General features: G+C 40.2%; 1 protein-coding gene across 3 annotated transcripts in view; it reads right to left on the bottom strand.

Annotated features, from left to right (window-relative positions):
* Nucleotides 1–20,458, bottom strand: part of KCNH1 (potassium voltage-gated channel subfamily H member 1) — a 185,080-nt gene that overhangs the window by 25,876 nt on the left and 138,746 nt on the right. The window contains exon 11 of one of the 3 annotated variants that reach the window (XM_084512991.1): nucleotides 16,228–16,384. The exons of the other annotated variants lie outside the window; for them this stretch is intronic. Within the exon in view, the coding sequence (XP_084369117.1) occupies nucleotides 16,292–16,384 (93 nt within the window). The 3' untranslated portion in view covers nucleotides 16,228–16,291. Of the gene's footprint in view, nucleotides 1–16,227; nucleotides 16,385–20,458 lie in introns of those variants that run through there. 3 annotated transcript variants of the gene reach the window in all.

The following is a 20,458-nucleotide window of genomic DNA, read 5'->3' as shown; positions in this document are numbered from 1 at the left end:
TATATCTCCATAGTCTAAATGTAGGGTGTAAGTACCAACTCCAGAAATTTTTCTTTTCCCAAGAGGAAAAAAAAAAAGGAAAAATCTACAGTTCCATAAGAGATACCATATTCTTTCTTATTTTAGAAGATCGTAAATGAACTTTAAAGTGAATGGGTCCTGAAGCTATTTTGCATAGCAGGTCTCTCAGTAAAAATCAGTATGATTTGATCTGAAGTTTATAACCAACAGTCAACCTCACTTATTTTTTGTTGACTACCTATCTAGGCTGCGGCACAAGCTTTAGTATCTGCCTGAAACAGATATACAAACAGTATCTGCCTACTTCAATACCACCTTTTACCTGTGAATCTCAAGTAGGTTCAACTTCATAACAGGTTCTGAGGCAAAGAAAATATTGTTTCTTTTGCTGCCTGCATCAGGAGTGAAAACAGAGCATATTCAGCCTAGTCTTTACACTAGATGCCTGCAGGAGAAAGAAAAGCAATCCCAATTATCCTGGTAATGCAGGATGTTCATTGCAAGAACAAATATTCCAAGGGTCATATATGCCTGCAGAACAGTTATGTACAGCGCATTTAATTATCAGTGCTGTAAATATATGATTTTGACTTGTGTAATGCAACAGTAATATTCTGGTTGACTGTGATCAGTTGCTTTCAGGCAAGAAGGATGATGGTGAAACCGTGATTCTACCTGCTACCACTGTAAGGTAAATCGGGGTCAGTTTATCCTATAGCATTAATGCCTATACCTACTAGACTTATGTACAGAAAAAGAAAAATCACTTGAGGTAAATGCAAATCGATCTCACTCGCACAATGTTGTGCAGGTCCCATCAATTTGCATTACTGTAAAGAAACTCGTATTGTCAGACAGTCCCAGGCCAAGCTTCTCAGGTATAAAATACTGCAGACATAAAGTCTGTAATTTGCATATCTTTCCATCGCCAGATGATGATACTTCAGCTTCTGAGTGCTGGGGGATTTCAGCAATTCCAAAATCAAACCCAGATGGATTTAAAAGCCTAAACAGAGATTAAACAGCTGGATACTCAATGGAGCTGAATGCCCCCAATCTCTGTGCAGCTCAGTGGCTACGCAGAGCGCTTGGCACCAGCACTCAGCTCAGGTACCTCTCCTCGACCTCTGAGAGCAGCCCCCCGATACAGAAAACTCTCTCTCCCAGACTAAAGCATGCACTCTCAGAAACTAACTGCACCGACACAAGGCTTGTGCAGGGCTGGAGTGTTAAGAAATCCCAGGTTCTGGTTGCCTCTGACAACTCCCCTTTTATGCCACGGTCATTACTCATGCAGCCACAAGTGCTGCCCTCTAACCCAGGGCTCCTGCATTATGAGTGGTGCTGAGTTCATCACCTGCTCTCTTCCACAGCATTTTGCACAGCCGAATCTCTCAACCACAGGCATCCAAAAACACGTAGCATCCAAACCCTGCACAGCCCAAAGAGTAATTTCCTTGTGGGCTTTTTTCATTGCAGTAGCTTTTTCTTTTCTGAAGGTTAGCGCATTCTTCTCAGTGCCCTGTGACATTACAATGCATTGACCTGCAGAAGAAAGATTGTTTGAGTGCTCCTAGTACCGACTTGTGCTTAATAATCAAGCCAGACTGGTTCTTTAATATCAGTGCATGTTGTTCATCCTTTAACTTAAAACAAGGATCAAAATGTGTTATGATGTCTGTGCATACAGAAGCACACAAGCATTCAAGCTTGAAACAGTCTTTAAAGAGCTGTATGAATTAGGTGGTGCCTGAAGGATGACTTTGTCAGGAGCACAGAAAGTTGCACATTTTTGAATAGTCAGAAAAGGAGGGAAATGTCATAAGCCCCAGCGCAAGCACATCTCTCAAAACTGCTGGAAAGTCAGTAGGATTTTGGAAGTGTTTAAAGCCTATTGTAATTCAACACTTACACATACATGTCACCCCATACTCCTTTATATATATGTGTGTGTGCGTGTGTGTGTGTGTGTGTGTTAATTAAGGAGAACTCATCAAACTATTTTTTGATCTCTTTTTCTATAAGACGGCTGTTTGCCATTTTTTTTTCTAGGCAGCTCTTTAAGGAAGTGATAGATAAGAGGAAGAAACAGTAGTCTGAAGTAAAGGATTTCCTGACATGAAAAGTCTGTTTTCAATAAATAATAATTAAAAGAAAAAAAAACAGAAGAAACAATGCAGTACATGCATTGAATTATTTTTGTTATGAAAACCAGTGCTGTGAAAATAAAGTAAAATAAAAAAACTCTTTGAAGATCTTCGTATGCTAGGGCAGTAAAATTTTCCTTGAGTCTAAAGAAAATTCGAACAGAGACTACCTATGACTCAAGAAAATATATCTTCTAAAATGTCTGGTTTATCATCTTGATACATTTACATTGAAGAATTCCAAAGAAACTGTGCAACAGAGCAGGACCATAAGAGGCATGAGTCAGCAGTGAATTAGGGCAGGATCCACCTATGCTTTGATTCAAAAGAGCTGGAAGAACTCCTGAAATGTAGAAGCTTTCAGAAGCAAGCAACTTGAGGAACATTATGCTTTTTTCAATCTACCCAATGGGGAGTAATAGGACAGAATTAATGGTGCTCTGCAAAAGCCTTGCAGTCATAGTGAGATTATTGGTGCCATGTTTTTCTTATACAGCATATGTGTATGGATTTCTGTATATCATATTTATGTGCTGTGTTGTATTTACACAGTAAGTCAGGATTTCGTGCAACCAGAACAAGAAACCACTTCCTACACTGAGAAAATATTGTGCCATTTTCATTTTGTGTCAATGCACCGGACATCAAGCAGAGATTGCTCTGCAGTGCCCACACTGTGCAAAGCCACCCTCACCCTGAAAAGAAGGAATTGTCAACTTTCTGACAGATACCTGCTGTAACTCTGCAAAACAGGGATGACATACTCCAGCTAGTGGGGATTTCAATAAAAACAGACAAGAAGAAGCTCTGAGCTCCACTGAAGAGCCACTTCTACCACTGACAACCATACAAAGGAAGAATATCCTAGACAGATATTTTTGATGAAGTTATCCCATACCTTTTTAATTATTTTGTACAAAAAAAAATTACAAAATTTTGGGCAAAAAGCTTACTCTTTTTTGATTCAATTGCCCATTATAATGAAAATCTTAGAGATCATTTTGCCTTGGCTTCACTCCTTTAATTCTGCAGAAAAGGATAAGGATGCTGAAGAAGTACGTTACAAGCCTAGGTCCATCAAGGTCTCCTTTGGTGACAGTGCTGTGGGCAGAAGCTGTAGGCTGCCTTCCTGCATGGCTCTTTGCAGACAATCACATAAGAAAACCATTCTGGACACAAAGTGTATGAAAGACACAATACTGGCAACATGTGGTACAAGGTCTGGGATTTTGTCATGACACAGACAGGGCAATAGGTCTTTAAATTTCATTATGGGCCATTCCTGCCCTTAAAATTTAGGAGCACACCCATGTCCTCCTGATCACATCATTCGGAGGTGCAAGTTCAGGATAGCTTCAATGAAGTTACTCAAACTGCCTGATGTTTCAGAGTAAAAATAAATCCATACAAAAATCCAGCAAATGAAAAAAAAATCTCTGTAATTTTGGAAGACATTCAACCCTTACGTCACTTCAGAGTTCAGCATCATCATATTTCTCTTACCAAATTCTCTAAAGAAGATCTACAGTATCTTTGTAATTACAAGAATAAAGGTTACAAAACATCTTTAGAGCTTTAGTTGAAGTAAATTCCATAGCATGCTGAAATTGGGAGGCCAAGTGCTGAAAGTGGCTGTAGTTGGAGCCATACAGGAGCTCTGAGGACACCTGAGCCACAGCACTTACAGAAGTAAGTGCTGAAGAGCTACAAACTTTTGTAGTGCAAGCTTTCAAAGGGCCTTGTGACAAATTAAAGGAAAGATTAAAATTTTCAAGAATCTAACAACATCATATGGAGATGTTCTGAAGTTGTCTACATGCAGTCATTATTCTGCCTTCATTCACTGACCCATGTTACTTCCTTACTGTGCTACAATACTAAAGCCACTGAGAGAGTGCAGCCATTTCACATTCACGTTTTGCTCAGCCTGAATCTTTAATATCCCTATTTTACCCTCTTAGATAAGTAAAAAAGCCCTACTGAATAGCAGCGCCCAAATGAGCAATACCACTGCCTGATTTACCCTTGCTTCCTTCACCTTAGTTACGCTTTAAAGCCTCAATCTACGTTGGGGTCTGCAGTGCAAATCCTCTACAAACTTAATGCATTAAGGTTAAATGCAAGCAGCCAAAGTCTGTATTTTCCAGAGAGGTAGCTCTAGGACATGTGGAGCATTCAGGAACCTACCTAATACATTACCATTTTATCCTTCCTTTAAAATCTTATCAAGGTCAAGAGGAAGGCAAGTACCTGCGCACACTTCAGGGTGTTCAGGGTGTCTAGTTCCTGTTCCCATCTTAGAAAGGAGCTCTTCTGGGTTGGGCTGCTCCAAAGCGTAGATGTGGGTGTTCAAAATTTGGCTTTTAGTCAGCTATCAGTAATCTCTGTGCATTGCTTTATGTGTTCTTCATGATGAAGAACAGGCAAATTTCCAGACCATGTGTTTTTCACATTTATGTTGGAAGATGCAATGAAGAAATTAGGTTAACCTGAAGCAGGAGTAAGCATCAATTATATGGCACATTGTAAAGCCATCAGACACCAAAAAGAGCAATTACTAAACAGGTGGTAAATATTTTAATACATTAATGCCAAGGATAAACAGTAGAATTTGTACTTCTATGAGGTACCCCACATGAGAATCACCTGGTGGGAGGGGGGAGAGGGTTAAAACCACATGCATTAGGGGGGTATTTTTTTTATTTTTACAAACTAGAATATGCGCACATTATATTTGAAATCAAAATAGAGCAGTCAATAAAGGTATGTGGATTTATGGCATGCTTGTGGGTTCAGACCAAAAGACCATATTAAAACACTTTTTCAGTTTTTCTATGCCATAGATAAAATCTTATTCCACTACCGTTCTGGTGACTCATAGGAATACAATGCCAATTTTCTTCAACTCAAGATTCTTGCATTAGAGCAGGTAAAATATATGGCTCAAGTTCAATAAACTGGGAAATACAGGCCTTGATGCTCATCCTTATGGGACAAGCAGAATGGATATAACTAAGCTGGTTTTATAGCACTGCATTTGATCAATCACAGCTGAAATGGAAAGCTCTTGTTCGAAATGTACGAGAAGTTCTCTGCATCATTTGCTCTCATTTCACGCTTAAGACACAGTAAGTGCTACTGAAACAAACAAACAAACAACAACAACAAAAAATGACTAGAAGAGAGAAAAGCTAGCAGACATCACAACTGAAACAGTAAGATTGTGCCTGCATACATGACCCTTATGCTAAAATACTGCATTCCCTTCTGCATGATGCCACCCCATAAAAAGGTCAGATATACTGTATTACCAACCCATAAATAATTCAGGGTTATAAAGCTTCTTATCTGATGTTGAACATGCAGAAGGCACACAAGAGTGCTCTTTGAATAAAGTCTTCATAAACTTTACAGATCGGGGTATATTAAATTGTGCAGCCTTTCCCAGAACACTGATGAAGGATGCATTGTTCCCCCAGCATACATCATACTTCAGTGGCAGGTCACTGGTGTTGTCTGCACGAGTTTCCAGTGAACAGAATAAGACAAAGAAGTTCAGCTACCCCAGCTCCTAATTCACAGGCTACTCTGGGTTCAGAAACTGGAAAGAAACCATTTATTTACACATGGGCTCTTGCACACCAGACTGTATAAGCACAAAATACTAGCTGGTGTTTTCCACAATGAGCTTTGGTTTAAATATGCAGGAGTGAAAGATACGCTTTCTGTCACCCTAGTCCAAACACAGATATCTACCAGAAATCAGAATAACACTGACTCCATACTTCCATGCTCTAAACCCACACTTTGCTGCACCTGCAAACTGGAATGTGCCAAATTCAGTGAATACATTCTGCTGACAGCTCTGACGCCCCTATCTGTACACTGCCATATTCATGTAATGCACAGCTTGCTTTCTCTGTTTCTCTTAGTAAAGAGATTTTAAATAGTACTATCAGAATTTTTGTATTCACAACTATTCTAAGTAATTTAGCATATGGCTTTTCAAGTTGAAGTAAACCTGACATTAAATACCAAAACACCAGCCATTCTAGAATCTCATCTTCTGACAATTATTTACAAGAATTAAATCATCTTCTTTCTTCTTTTCTTCACTCATGACTTAGAAAGCTCACCCTGCTTCTGTATAAAATGAACAAGTAAGAAGATGGCTTTGAAATGACTGGACTTTATTAGCTATATCAAAGCTAAACATTTTTCTTTCTAGATGACATTTTAAAATATTTGCAATAAAGCAAAAATATAAAATTAATCTGTTTGAAACTATTTTATTCTTTAAATATTTTCCCCTTCTGTTTTTATGGATTAAAAAGACAGAAAAAAACACTTGAAGAAGAAACATCTGTTTGACCTTAAAGCATACAATCTGTCCATTGTCTCCTATGGAAAACAGAAATTATATTGATTTTCCAGCTTTTTTTTTTTTTTTCTTTCTTTCTCTGTAATGGAAAATTGAAAACAACTTCAGCATGCTTAGAAGACCTTAGCCCAGACCACTAAGATCCAGCTGGCAGCTCTGTAGGTCAAATTGATCCTTCAGGATTTTTCTACCTGCACAGCTACCTTTTCCACTGAAGAGATTGGGAACAGCTGCAGAGAAATGTCTTCTCAGTGCTGACAGACGGCTGTCGCTGCTTGCGTCTGTACCTATACCTCTACGTACAGCCACATCACTCACTGTGGCAGCAGTCACTATGCACCAAGAAGGGCCTGGCACTTAGGAGCGCATCAAGAGGAACAGGAGAGATAGGGGGAGCCCTGATGCACTTCTGACAGTTGCTGGGGATGGATCTGCAATATTATTATCTGCATATGTCATTATCATTGCTGATCGTTTAAATACCAGTCTAAAACATGCAATGTGCTATATGTGCAGGTATGAAGAAAAACCTTTGACTTAAGGGGAGGAGTGACATCCTGTACTATACAGCTACCGTAAGATCACTTAGAGACATCCTTGAATTGCATCCTCACAGCTTTGAGCACACAGGTAAAGCCTGTCTATCTAATCGGGGCAAAATTCAAGGGACCCCATCCTCAGTTCCTACCCCACACATCCAAGCAGCACCTGGGGAGAAAAGAACCAATAGCCAGGACAGATAACAAATGCAGCGTTTCTCCTGGAGGCTGCAAATTACTATTTTTTTGGAACAAAGCAGGGAGTCATAATCCTTTTTAAGGTTCTGTGAGAAGCAGCACCACTATATACTGCAATTTACAGAAGGACTATGAACTGTGACCAAAGGCTGTACTCTCCAAGTTAAATCACTCCTCGTACAGGACTGAACTCTGCAAAGAGACCTACTGCAATCAATCAAGTTCTCAGAGAATAGGAAGTGCAGAACATGCTGTGGCAGCAGGGCAGTACTGCAAACAGGAGGGGGAGAAGGAAGAAAGAACACAAGGAGAAATTTTCATGACTTTCTTTTTTAAATATTATTCTTCCTTTTTGCTAGTTTGTCTTGAGCCAAGATTCTTATTTCTGATATAAAACAGGAAAGCAAGTTTCTAATGCATCTTATAGATACTTCAGTAATACGGCCTTAAATTTAAAAAATGAGTGCTTACAATGTTCCTTTCATTTTGTTTTGGTGAGAGAAATAATTAATATTAATGCAGGCAGCACATTATCAATTTACATTCATTTTGTTTGCTGTTTAATTGCTGTGAATTCCCCACTCACTCTTATTACTCATCTCTGTTTTCCTGCTCCCATGGTAGCTGTAGGAGTGAACTTTTGGCTGCTGTCTGTCCGCAGCACGTAGTTGTCTCTCAGTCAGCTTTAGAGCATTAACAGTGATGCTTTGATAAATCTATCGTAGTAGGAACAGGATTAGGCCTTATGTTACTTTAGTAGGATCAGAACTAAGCCTTGAATCCTTGCATATGTTACACATACACACAGAAGCAAGCAAAATACCTTAAGTGATTCAAGAGCCCTCTAGTATCTCAGCTTTGCACTGTTTGTTATAAGGACTATTAGGCATTCTGTCAACAGGAGTCTTGGTTCGTATTAGTCATGGCCTGTGTGGTGCTGGACATGTAGTTCAAATGAATAATACCAAAGGAGCCATGCTGCAGTTCCACAGCAGAGCTGGGAGAGCACCCCTGCCCAGGGAAGGTATGGTAAGTGATGCTGAGCACAAAGCATCGTGCCAACAGCCTGCTGGTCTCCTTGGCCACTGCCACACACCAGAGATTAGCCAAAGTAAAGCTGAACGCAACGGGCAGCAAACAGCCAAAAAGAGACAACTAGTTTAGGGAATGGCTGCAGTGATATTAGCTATGGACTGGTTTACTGGTTTATGTGGGGCTTTCCGCTTGTGGTCCTGTGTCAAACGCTTCCTGCAGCCCTGGCCCAGCCTCCTGCCATGGGAGAGGAGCACAAAGGGACGCAGCCCAGACATCCCTTCTGTATCAAAAGCTTTGCACATACGTGTTCTTCACACATGTGAACAAAAAATTGCCCTGAGGACTCTCACTGCAGCTGTACAAAGGGAGAGGCTGCAGTGCAGGCCTCAGGCTGCAGGGAGTGCTTGGGCCTTCCTCTCAGGGAGGCTGAGAAGGAATTACATAGCTGGTTCCCAGGGCAGCCTGCAGTGGACCTACAGCCTGTGGCCACATGGCCAAAAACTCCCCCACTGGCACGTGCAGAAGGGAGGGAGGCCAGTAAAGCAGAAGAATGGCAGCTTGCCAGGACCAGCAGGAGAAAAAGGCTTGCCCCAAAGCCTGAGGTGCCACTGCAGAACCACTTCACTGCTCTGCAGATGGAAGAGGAAAGACCTGTCACATCAGGAAAGTCAATGGAAGTCAACTAAGTAAAGGCAATGGGTGATTGTAGTAGATGACTCTCTTCTGAGAGGCACGGAGGCACCCATTTGCTGACCTGAGGCTCTCTAGAGAGCTGTGTTGCTTAATGGGGACCTGTATCAGGGATGTCACTGGGAGACTACCAAGCCTTGTACAGTTCACCAACTATTATCTGCTGCTGGTGTTTCATGTGGCCACCAGTGACACAGCCAGGAGCAGTCTGAGGAGTATCAAGAAGGACTAGAGAGCCCTGAGAGCGGCGGTAAGGGACCCTTACCACCTAGAGCACAGGTAGTTTTTCCATCAGTCCTCCCAGTCAAAGGGATGGGATTTCAAAGGGTCAGTTGAATTTGATGAACCTACAAATGGTTACAGGACTGGTGCCGCAGCTAGGGCTTTGTGTACTTAGACCATGGGACTTGCTTTGAGAAACCTGGTCTAATAGAGCTGATGGGGTCCATCTGTCAGAGGAGGGGAAGAGCATCTTAGGCCACAGGCTTGCCAAGCTGGTGAAGAGGGCTTTACACTAAAGTTGTTGAGGGAGGGGAACCTCGGTCCATCCAACTCCTACCGGTTTGATGCCAGTGCCAGCAATAGATGCCCGGAGCCTGGAGAAGTCAGGCTGGGGGAGTTGGGGTTGTTCAGCCTAGAGAAGAGAAGGTTCTGGGGAGACCTTACAGCGGCCTTCCTGTGCCTAAAGGGGGCCTGCAGAAAAGCTGGGGAGGGACTCTGACGGGGAATGGAGTGATAGGACAAAGGGTAATAGCTTTTAACTAAATGAGGGAAGATTTAGATAAGACACAAGAATGAAATTCTTTGCTGTGAGGGTGCTGAGGCACTAGACCAGGTTGCCCAGAAAAGCTGTGAATGCCCCATCCCTGGAGGTGCTCAAGGCCAGGATGGATGGGGCTTTGGGCAACCTGGTCTAGTGGGAGGCATCTCTGCCCATGGCAGGGTAGGTGGAACCAGCTGATCTTTAAGGTCCCTTCCAACCCAATGCATTCTATAATTCTGTGGTTCATAATTTTCCAAAGGTAACTAAGGCTTCAGGTAAGCACAGATAAGTGTAACCCCCAGGGGGAGCAAAACTGCAATTGCAACTGTAAATAACAGGTAACCTGCCTTAGCTAAGGATGTCTCTTACATTACAAAACCAGACATATATATAGAGAAATGATTATAGCAATACTTAAAATAGAAACGCCTACTTTGTGCAAAACACACAGCGACAGAGCAGCATAATAGGCACATCTACTCGCTCAGTTTCAAAGAAAATCTAATTTTCTGACATTCTGAAGCACTTGAGAAGACAAAGGTAAATCCTCTGTCACCTCTAATCAGCTGAGCTGCAGCCCTGGAATGAGAAATGACACCAATGAATGTAAAATCTAGAGCAGTTAACTGCTCAGCCAGGTGGACTGTCCATTTTTAAGTTTATCAATCATGTTCTTTTTTTTTCAAATGTAGCTGAGAGCAGACACATAGGCTCACCACAAGACCTGGAAAGATACCGTCCTTATCCTAAAGTGTGTGGCTAGGATACCCAGTTAATCTTTCCATAGCGACTTGTGAAACTGAAGATACCAGATCAGTCAACCTTTGCTGAAACTCTACAGTGCTGGGAATCCACTGTTTCTTCATTATAAAGAACAGTATTATTAATATATGTCCTAAAAGTTGTATGCTTTATTGTATATCTCTAGATGGAAGTAGTCATTGCAACCACTATTTAACAATTCACTTGGTCTTGTTCTTAAAACCCTAATTTCCAAATAAATAAATAAATAAATAAAATAAAATAAAATGCATTTGTATGGCAGATCCCAGGTGCACGGCTGGCTTGGTGACACATTCCCTCCCAAAGGCAGTGCCTGGTCTCTGTTTTCACTATTAAGACTAAAAGTGCCATGCAGCTAAGCCATGCATAAGCAACAAGTGCCTGAAGATCCATTTCCACTGACATTTTGCATATTAAAAGAATCATTAAACAAGTAAAAAAAAAAAAATCACCAAGAAATGGACAGCTTTAGAGTAGCATGAAATGAAACTTTTTAAGCTCCCTCTTCCCCCACGAAAGCTATTTCTGGCTTTCCTTTAAAACTGGCTGAAAGATGTCAGACATGCAAATCCCTTCCCCTGGCACCTACTCCACCAGAAGAGCTTCTGCAACAGGAGAAGCAGACCACAGCTGAGCATCTGCTGCACCAAGTGGGAGCTCTGCAGCCCCCGCAGCTCTCTCTGCTCCTTCCACACGCACCACCTGCCTCCACGAGCCACTGCTGGAAGAGATGGCTCCCTCTTCTTCACTTCTTCCAGTCCCATGGAGGTCTGTTCCTCTCCTGCATTAGGGAATAGCTACTTCCCAGTCGGCTGACAAAGCCCTAAATAGACCGTGTACCTTTCTCAGGAAGAAAGGAGCTGGCTACCACTAATAGAGCAGAAACTACTATTGGACTCGGGAGCCATTTAGGAAATTTCAAAGGGACACTAGGAAAAGGGCAAGCAGAAAAGGGGACCTCAACTCCATCTGATTTGTGAAGTCTTGGGCTGAGTGTTGCTGCATTTGCTGTGTCCTATTTTGGGGGCCTGTACATGTGCAGGGATAAGTATATGACGTATGTGCACTTTGCTCCAGAAGGCATCTTTTCAGGGAAAATGCTCAGTGAACTTCAAATAAGGTAACTGTGACTACAGCTGCCATTGCTGTCCCCAACAGCATTACAGCTTCCATGCAGGTCACCCTATCAGCTACCGAATTCTCCTCCTACCTCTTCAAAATGCATGAAAGCCTCACTCCATTTTAAAGGAAGGCAACATCAATTTTCATATTAGACAACACCATACACCACCCAAATCTGTAGAAATTCAGTGTTAAACCTCACTCAGAAATGTGTATGTCACCTGTGCATGCATTCAGCATCTAACCATTAGGCAACACACTTCCATCAGTGTGTGACTGAAAAAAACAAACAAACAAAAAACATGAAGCATCTCCCTGCTTTCTAGCAAAGCACTCTGCAGACACTGGGAAGATGCTTTCCTGGCCTCCCACAGGAAATGCAAAGAACAGCAGCTATTTTTCTCAGCTCAGTGGCAGGGTTTTAGAGCGTGAAAAAACTCTTAGACTGCTTTCATACCACAGAAAGGACCATGAGTATCCTTCTCCATGTGCTGACTTCTGAAGCATATGCCGTAGTGGTGGCCTTAGCAATTGGGGATCAATTTATTTCTCTTCAAAACAAGGAATGGAAGACTGATGAATCTAGCTTCTGCTTTTCATATGAAGCAGTTCAAGAACTATCATGCTCCAGTGAGAAGCTGCTCACAGCTAACTTGCATCAGGACAAAATGTCATGGAAAAGGGTGTTAGTGGAGAAAAAAACAAAACAAAACAAAACAAAAAACAGTAGAAAACCTTCCACCAAGGGAAGACCAACTGGAATGAGAAACTGTGGCTATACCTTTGGCCATCTGTAGTGCAGACCTCAAGGAAGACAAGAAAAAAAACGGTTGGAGAAATTGGGGTGTAAACACACACAAACACACACACAGAGTCATACCTCTAGGTCTAGAGGAAAGTCTAGAGGAACCACCAACTGCCACCTGCCACATTCTCCAACGGTCAGCACAGGTTCACTACCTGCCACTGATATTTCATTCAGAGTACCATAAATAACTGTGTATGTCGTTTCTATTGCACTGGTCAAGAGCTGACAGCTCTTGCTTATAAAATATAAATAGAATAGAAAACATTAGGATTAGCTCAGTTTCATCTAACTCATCATTGTTAATATCTTCCATAAAAATGCACTCAGGATTCTGCACTGCAATCATCCAGGCATAACTTTGTTATCATGAACTAATTATTATAGACAGTTTGCAACGGCTACACATTTCTGTCTCTAGTAAACAGATTAAATCACTGCAAGATGTCTACAGCAATAATCATACAAGACTGTTACGGTGAAAACTCCATTTGCTCGGTCTTTCTCCTTAATGCTCTGAATATTACAATCAACTGATTGAGTGGTGAGGCTGCCTGTAGGACTACCAGTAAACATGCAGTACAAAAGTAGTGCCATAGGGAAAAATACTGGTATCTTTCGTGGAAGAGCAGAAGAAAATATAACCTCACTTTTGCATTTTTCTTCTTGCAGTAAGAAAGCAGTAGCTCAGTGCTGCACAACACATCAAGTTAAAGAAAGTTCATCCCCTCCCTCTATGCAGGTGGTCAAAAAGAACAAATACCAGCTGAAGTATAGGGCAAGAGAGAGTGGACAGCCTGCGGTAATGCAGGACACTGCTGATAGGCAACAGATGTCAATGATCTATCTACCAATTTGCAGTGATGTAAATGAAAACCCATCTCACTGATGGTTGTTTTTCTTACCTAGGCTCATCACTCTCCTGTAAATTCTTTCCCAGAATTTACTGGAGTTGGCAACAGCCACAGAGGCAAAAAGCAGACACATCAGCAATACAAATCTTTTAAAAAACAATTCTTTGCTTCTGGTGCCTTGGCACCTCCAGCTGACTGATAATAAATCATAGCTGTTGGGTGATTCTGTGATTGTTTTAAATGCCACTGTCTGTAAAAACTCATACCAATTTATTGGTGCTATGCTCCAATGAATGGAAGTCAACAGTGTCCAAATCCATTTTGAAGTGAAATCTTTACTGTTGATATTTTGTAAACAATGTTGAGGCTGATCTGGTTACCAAAAAGGGGCACGTAAGTAGTTTCATACAGCACTTGTTGCAGTGGTTTTATAAATAAATAAATAAGTAAATAACTGTGTATATACATAGCAATTGCAGTTAAAGATCTTGGTTGATTTTGTTCGGTTCAAAGTGGTGCCCTTCATTCTGTGAAATAAAATTCAGGCTTGTAGGAACCTCACAGTACTGTCACAGAATTTAATTGGAAACAGCCACTTCCCATTTGATTTGATGATCTCCCACAGAAGTATATTTTGCTCCTGGTGACAAGCTGAAATCAGTGCAAAGTTTCAGAGATTACGGATACACATTTGCAGAGCCTGAATTATAGATATTGCCAATATTCAAAAAGAAAAAGACAGAAGCAAATTATAAACACAATGAACTAGCAGCTTTCTACCTTGGTCTAAACATGAGGACTGAAACCAGACTGGCTAAACTAAGATTCACAAGTCTTTTCTAGCACCACTTTTATGAAGAGGACAAAAAGTAAATTCAATTGAGTATAACGGAACTTGTTTTTATCACTCAATTGCTTAGAAATTACCAGGTACATTCATATTAGTGTTGGAAACCTATTATCATTAACAACCATATTGATTTCCATTTACAAAGATGTCTTTGAAAGAGAGAATTGCCCTGTTTGACTAGACAATTTCCTCTTAACAACATATAGAAATCTGTGGCATTATGACCCTCTACTCAACTGGTTGTTCTCTGCATAAGCTGTGAGTGAGAGAATTAGTAGAGGACCACTTGCTCTTTTAGTATTTTGTGATTTGTGGTATAATCTATGCAACGGCAGTGCTTTTTCTTTTACTGCCCTTCTGCTATGACTCAAATCCAACTTGGAAGAACTGTATGTAATATTTCTGTCTGCTTAAACTGCGTGTAAACAAATTACATCCATTAACACCATCAAGTGTCCCTATGCTTGTTACAGCCAACTCACAGTTCTTTTTCCGTGATGTAGCTTTGCTTGAAAATGGGCTTTTTAGTGCTGTTCTGCTAGCCCCTAGTCCCTTAAGAGTGGATACTGAGACCTCTAAGGTGCGATGCTGAAACGTTTAGGGGTAACCTACATGCACCGTTCAGATTTCATCAAAAGGTCGGAACAAGCTGTGCCACTCTGCCACGAGGTCAGTAGCACAGTGGAGCACATGTCCAAAGGTCTGGGGTGCTGATCACAGAAAAAAAGAAAAACAAAAACAAAGGCAAAAATTGCTGCTGTCTAGTGACGACTGTCTCATCCGCAGGTCAATTGATTCTGAACTATTTGAGACTGAAAGGGTACATAACAGGAGAAGAATGACCCCCAGCTATGCCAAGCCAGGGGCCAGTATTCTTCTACTAAAATAAAGTTGGAAAGAAATTAGGGATCTCCCTGTGACTAGCTCTCCTCTAGAAATAAAACTGATGTACAAATTTGGAAGAAGAGATGAGAAACAGCGTCACAATATTCAACAAGGACAATCTGCCAGCACCTTCGAGACTCTAATTTTATCATGAAATAATTTATTTAAATTGCATTGCAGATCCAACAGTTCATAACAGATTTCTCTCAATTACTGTGAGAAAAAGCTTTCCTATCACTTCTCTTATAATGTTTGTTTGTCTTTTAACTAGTTCTCCTGCAGTCATATGCTACAAGGTGAATTTTCATACATGCATCTTAAAAGCTGCATGCCTGCAGCTACCTTAATGTCATTCTTTATTGAAGTCAGCACCGTCAAATTTATCCTTTTACTGTTCATAATCTTCAGACAGTGGATGCAACTTGCACCAAGATCCAAATGCATTTAATTCTAACACATCCAGGATTAAGCCATTTATTTTGCTTGACTGCTGCTTGTTCTACACAGGAACAGAACTAAGCACCCTTCTAGCAAATCAGCTCTTGACAACAGTGTCATTTGCTATTGTTCACTGAATTTACTGGAGTTCTCAATATTTAAAGTTGCTTAGACTAACAGGTCCTTTGGGCTGGAATTTTATTCTTTACACCAATTTGTTCTACAATTTATAAATCTTTACTTTGATCCTGAATGGGACACCTCGGTATGAGGTAATTGAAATATTTCAGTTCTTGTAGATGTAAGGATTTACCTTATCCACTTCTCTGTCCAATATGGAGCCAGAGAGATCTTATTCTTCAGGGTTTCTGGAATTGTATTTTTCAGTATTTTAAGCCAAGACCTTGAGTTCTGCTTTTCTGTGTAAAATTCCCTAGTCATCCTCCTATCCATCAAAGCCATTCAAAACTTCTACTGACTTCTCTACCCATGCCATCACCTGTACTGACCCTCTCTAGTTACGTGACACAAATCAAGCGTTCTTCTCTGTTTTATTTCCCCTACCAGAATTACTTCAGACTGATGAAGAACACAGATGGATCTTTCCAAGTGAATCGGTGAAGAGAATCGGTGCCTAGGTATTCACTACAGTTCTGGCCAGTGCCCCACCATAAGGAACAACAGAAGGAGAGATGACTCTTGTGATTAAGGGATGTTTCAGTTTATCTCTGACATTTATTTGTCCACATTCGCCTTTTGGTGGTCATGAATGCTTCTATTCTAAACATCAGCTCTTTGTTGCATTAAATGACTGTCCGTTCCCAGCACTAGCAAGCTCTGCAATGTTTTGTTTCCCAAGGCAGACCCCAGGTTCTGTAAAACAAGTGGAAACAAAGAGCAGATTTGAGGGACTGAATGTGTTTAGGGAGCTGTGTTCCCTACAGTGAACAGTTCATGCACACACTTCGGTGCTCTTCTGTCTGTAATGTAACAATGCTATTGGGAGCACTACAATGGTCACTGTTAAAAATGGATTGAGAGCTACATAACTGTTTTCTTTGCTGGGCCATGCTTTAAATAGGCTAAATAAAGATTAATTCATTTTGCAATCAATGGAGATTTAAATCACCAAACAGCTTTTTATCATCTCTTCATCAGGAATACTTCTCCATCACCAGAACATTACAGCATACACTTGAAGTTAGCAAACAAAAGCTGCCCTTTTTAATGAATGTTGTGCTAAGATTTCTTTTTTTAGCAGGGCAAAATCATCAAGATAAAGGCACAGTTAGTGCTGTGGCAATCACAGCATAAATCAGAGTTTCCTTTCATGTTGACTTTTCCAGTCATAGGCAAGTGACAAGAGAATCATTTAGCCTTTTAAATGCCAGCTTTCCTAAAACCTGAGCTAGTGTCACTGTTTTCTCTGAGACATCTTTGATTCCCACTGCAATAAAGCCTCGTTTCATATTAGCTATCAACACAACCATATCCTGAGATTAACTCTTTCCTCCCAGGAGGAGTTAGAAAAACTTGCCATATTGCAATACTGCAACCTCATCAATGAAGCTAATTTTTACTAAGCTGTTGTTTTTATTGTTTGAAATCCATTAGTACTGTTATTTAAATAAAACATACATTATTTTTGCATTTTAAAATGTTTCTTTAGAGAATGTATTAAGTTGTAATCAATTGAGAACCTAGCCCAGGCTATAGAGTATCCCATCTAACAGCAAAATGGCAGACTAAAACCAGACTAATCTATCCTTTTACTCTGTAAGAAAAATATTTTGCCTCTTTGAAGTGTACTAAATTAAAACAAAATCAACAACAAACCTTGAGCTTAACCTTCTTGTGGCAATAATGTACATTAGAGGTAGATGCAAATCAGTGGTACCTTTTCAACCCACTTCCACTGCCCAGGCCAGACACTCCACTGGCAAGAGGCAGATTTAGCACAGGGGTGAACTCTGTGACTCCCTGACGCCCCACTATAGCACCATCACACTGAAGGTGATGTAGTGGCTTCCACTCAAATTGATTTGGGCAAAGGAAGGAGTTGTAAAGAAGGGAAATGTCAAAGGTTCTCTGAGGCCTCCTCTGGCTCTGCCAACACCCCAGATTCCAGACTTTGCACCCCAAGCATCAACACCCTCACAGAGGCACAGACAAAGCCCACCTGATTCCTTTAATAACATGACATAAACATAGCAATAAAACAATTCTTGCAAGTGGGACAGGGGAACACAGGCTGAAGACAGCTCCCCAAGCCCAGTGCTGTGCTATTATAGACAACTGCATCCTTTCCATCGGCTTGGCAAGTTCTGACTTAGAACTACTCTGACTTTTTTGTCGTTTTGGAAGTCAGTTTCATTATATCACTCTTTCAATAATTAGAAACCTTATTTTGAATTCCATCTAAATTTAGCTTTGATCAATGCAGATCTATTTGGCATTAGCCTTACTCTTTTTATTTTTTTTCATAAGTGATGGTCCTGAAGTCCCGTTTTATTTCTTCTTTACCACTATAATATTTGAGCTCTCTACTATAATATTTTATATCAAAAGCAATGTCATGCCATTTTCTGCCTTCAAATTAAAGAAAACATATTGGCAGAAAACTATTTGACCACCAGCTCTAAAAGGGCTGGAAGAACAGTATGTCTTAGAGATGAGCCCATGAAAAACAAGGATTACTGATGGATGCCATATTGACCTGAATCACTCTGTGAAGCATTCATGGTGGCCAGGAAAATGTTTTCAAAAAGGCAGATATGTCCGCAAGGGCAGGCTCCCAGCTGGCAGGGAGGTTGTTCCATATCTGTTAAGAAGCAGTACCCTGTTTCCTATTACTTGGAAACTTTTTGGATTTCTCTCCAGTTTCTCCAGGTAGCTCTTTTTGGTACTTGTCATTCTTATCAATTATAAAGGAAGGACCTTATTCCTATCTTGTCATAATATGTGTGGTTGTTATTCAAGTAAATATAGTAGTTGGCAGTCAAACAAAGGTTTAGGGCTTTTTTCTGGACTGTCGATATATCAGTAAGTCTAGCAGGGTTTCTATTTAGCACCTTAGGCAGTTAGCCACAAAAGATAATTGCACATACATTTAAAAAAGTGTGTCATACTTCTGTGTCAAGTAAAATGTAGTTTTTCTATACGAGCATATGCCTACATCTTTACAACAGAATGACAAAATACATTCCTGTGCAAACTTTTTCATATCCCAAATCTGTAAAGAAAGTCCAGTAGCTTATGACTTGTTTTTTCTCCTTTCCTTAATTTCATACTGAAGCAGCTATTTTATAAATAGCTGCTGTTAGATGTTAAAGCAGACAAAACTAAAAGTTTTAATACTATTTTAGTGCTTGTGAAATTATAGCCTAATTTGAATAAAAATAAAATTGTTGACTTAAAATATATTAGTTATATATGGAACAGAGGACAAATAAAAGACCCTGAATGGCAATGCTAAGAAGAGCATAAAATAACCTTGTTGGTTTTTTCCTGTTTTTTTTTTTTTTTTTTTTTTTTTTTTCATAACAGGGAGAAGACAGTGTTATCAACATTGTTATTGCTTTCTTGCTATCATAATCAATAAAAAGCCATGTGAGAAGCCTCAGAATTCACAAAATTAAAAACCAAAAATACCCTGCTTTTTAGGATTTGTACCAGACACATTTCCAAAGATTTATAATTCTGGGATTCCTGAATGTATGAGTTGGGTTTCTTACAAAGAAGCTTGTCTCCAGGAACTGTGCCTTAGAGGAAAAAGCACCAAATGGACTATTTTCATGAAATTACAGGAGCTGGCAAGCATTGTGACTCTTGCTATTTTATTGTGCATCTTAAACTATAAAGTGCCTTTTTAATGGCCTAGTTCTCAGAACCAAACAGTGCCTGCAAATGAAAATAAGTTCAATATGCAAAGAAAAAAACTAACTGATGGTCTACAACAGTAGGCTGGCTAGCACTCAGAAGTGTTCGCTTAAATGTGCACTTACAAAATTAAATTCTTCACCATCACATAAAATGAGATTTTGGGCCCAACCTGAACCTTTCATCTTAACCCATCTGCTCTGTTCCACATCTCCTCTCTGCTCCGTGTACTCTCGAGAAAGGAGCTCTGCCCTCACATTCGAAATGAAGTAAGATAGAAGAGATGCATGCTGCTGAACATCGGACAAGTGCACTTGTTTCTTTTCTGGATCTTTCATTAATATCGCTCATTTTCCCAACATGTGGTACATACAGATAAACAGTCAAATACCAGACATTTATAATTTGGAGACTGTGCACAGAAACTGTGCTTTTTTAACAGAGGTAAACATGAAAAGTCAATCAGAAAAAAAAAAAAAAAAAAAAACAAAACAAAACACATTGTGAGTTATCACAGCTTCAGAATCTGAAAAATTCCAAGCAACCAAGCAACCACAGGGAAAAAAAGGAACAGCCTGGGGAATATGTCTGCAGATTCATTACACTTTATTCAAGCAACATAAGTAAGCCAGCCTCAAGTGGATTTACAAAAGGGAAATATACCTTGGATATGGAACCCATTGAGAGCAAAATCCAGCTCTGCATTAGTATTAGATTCCATGCAGCATTCCTATCTCAGCATAACCTGGAGGTTAAGCAGCAGCAGACGACAGAAGCAAATGGGGGAGGAAGAGCAGGAATACAAGAAGAGCTTTATCGTATACTACTGGTATGCTGCTGTCAGTCTCTGTGTGCCTCGCAGTTCATTTGGCAGATCTCAGCGAGGATCACACTTCTCTATAATTTCAAAGACGTTTTACCCTTCCTACAAATTACAAATTTAAAGCTAATACCAAAAAGCAAACCATTTATATTGCAATATTTTAATTTTACTCTTCCCTACTTTGGGAGTTTCTCAGCACTGAGGCTTTTAAAATAATATCAAAGAGAATTATGACTATATAAGCA

This window comes from Aythya ferina (assembly GCF_964211825.1).
Source record: "Aythya ferina genome assembly, chromosome: 3".
Lineage (NCBI taxonomy): Eukaryota > Metazoa > Chordata > Aves > Anseriformes > Anatidae > Aythya > Aythya ferina.
Note: the sequence above shows the minus strand (reverse complement) of the source record. Positions and strands in the feature narration are given on the sequence as shown.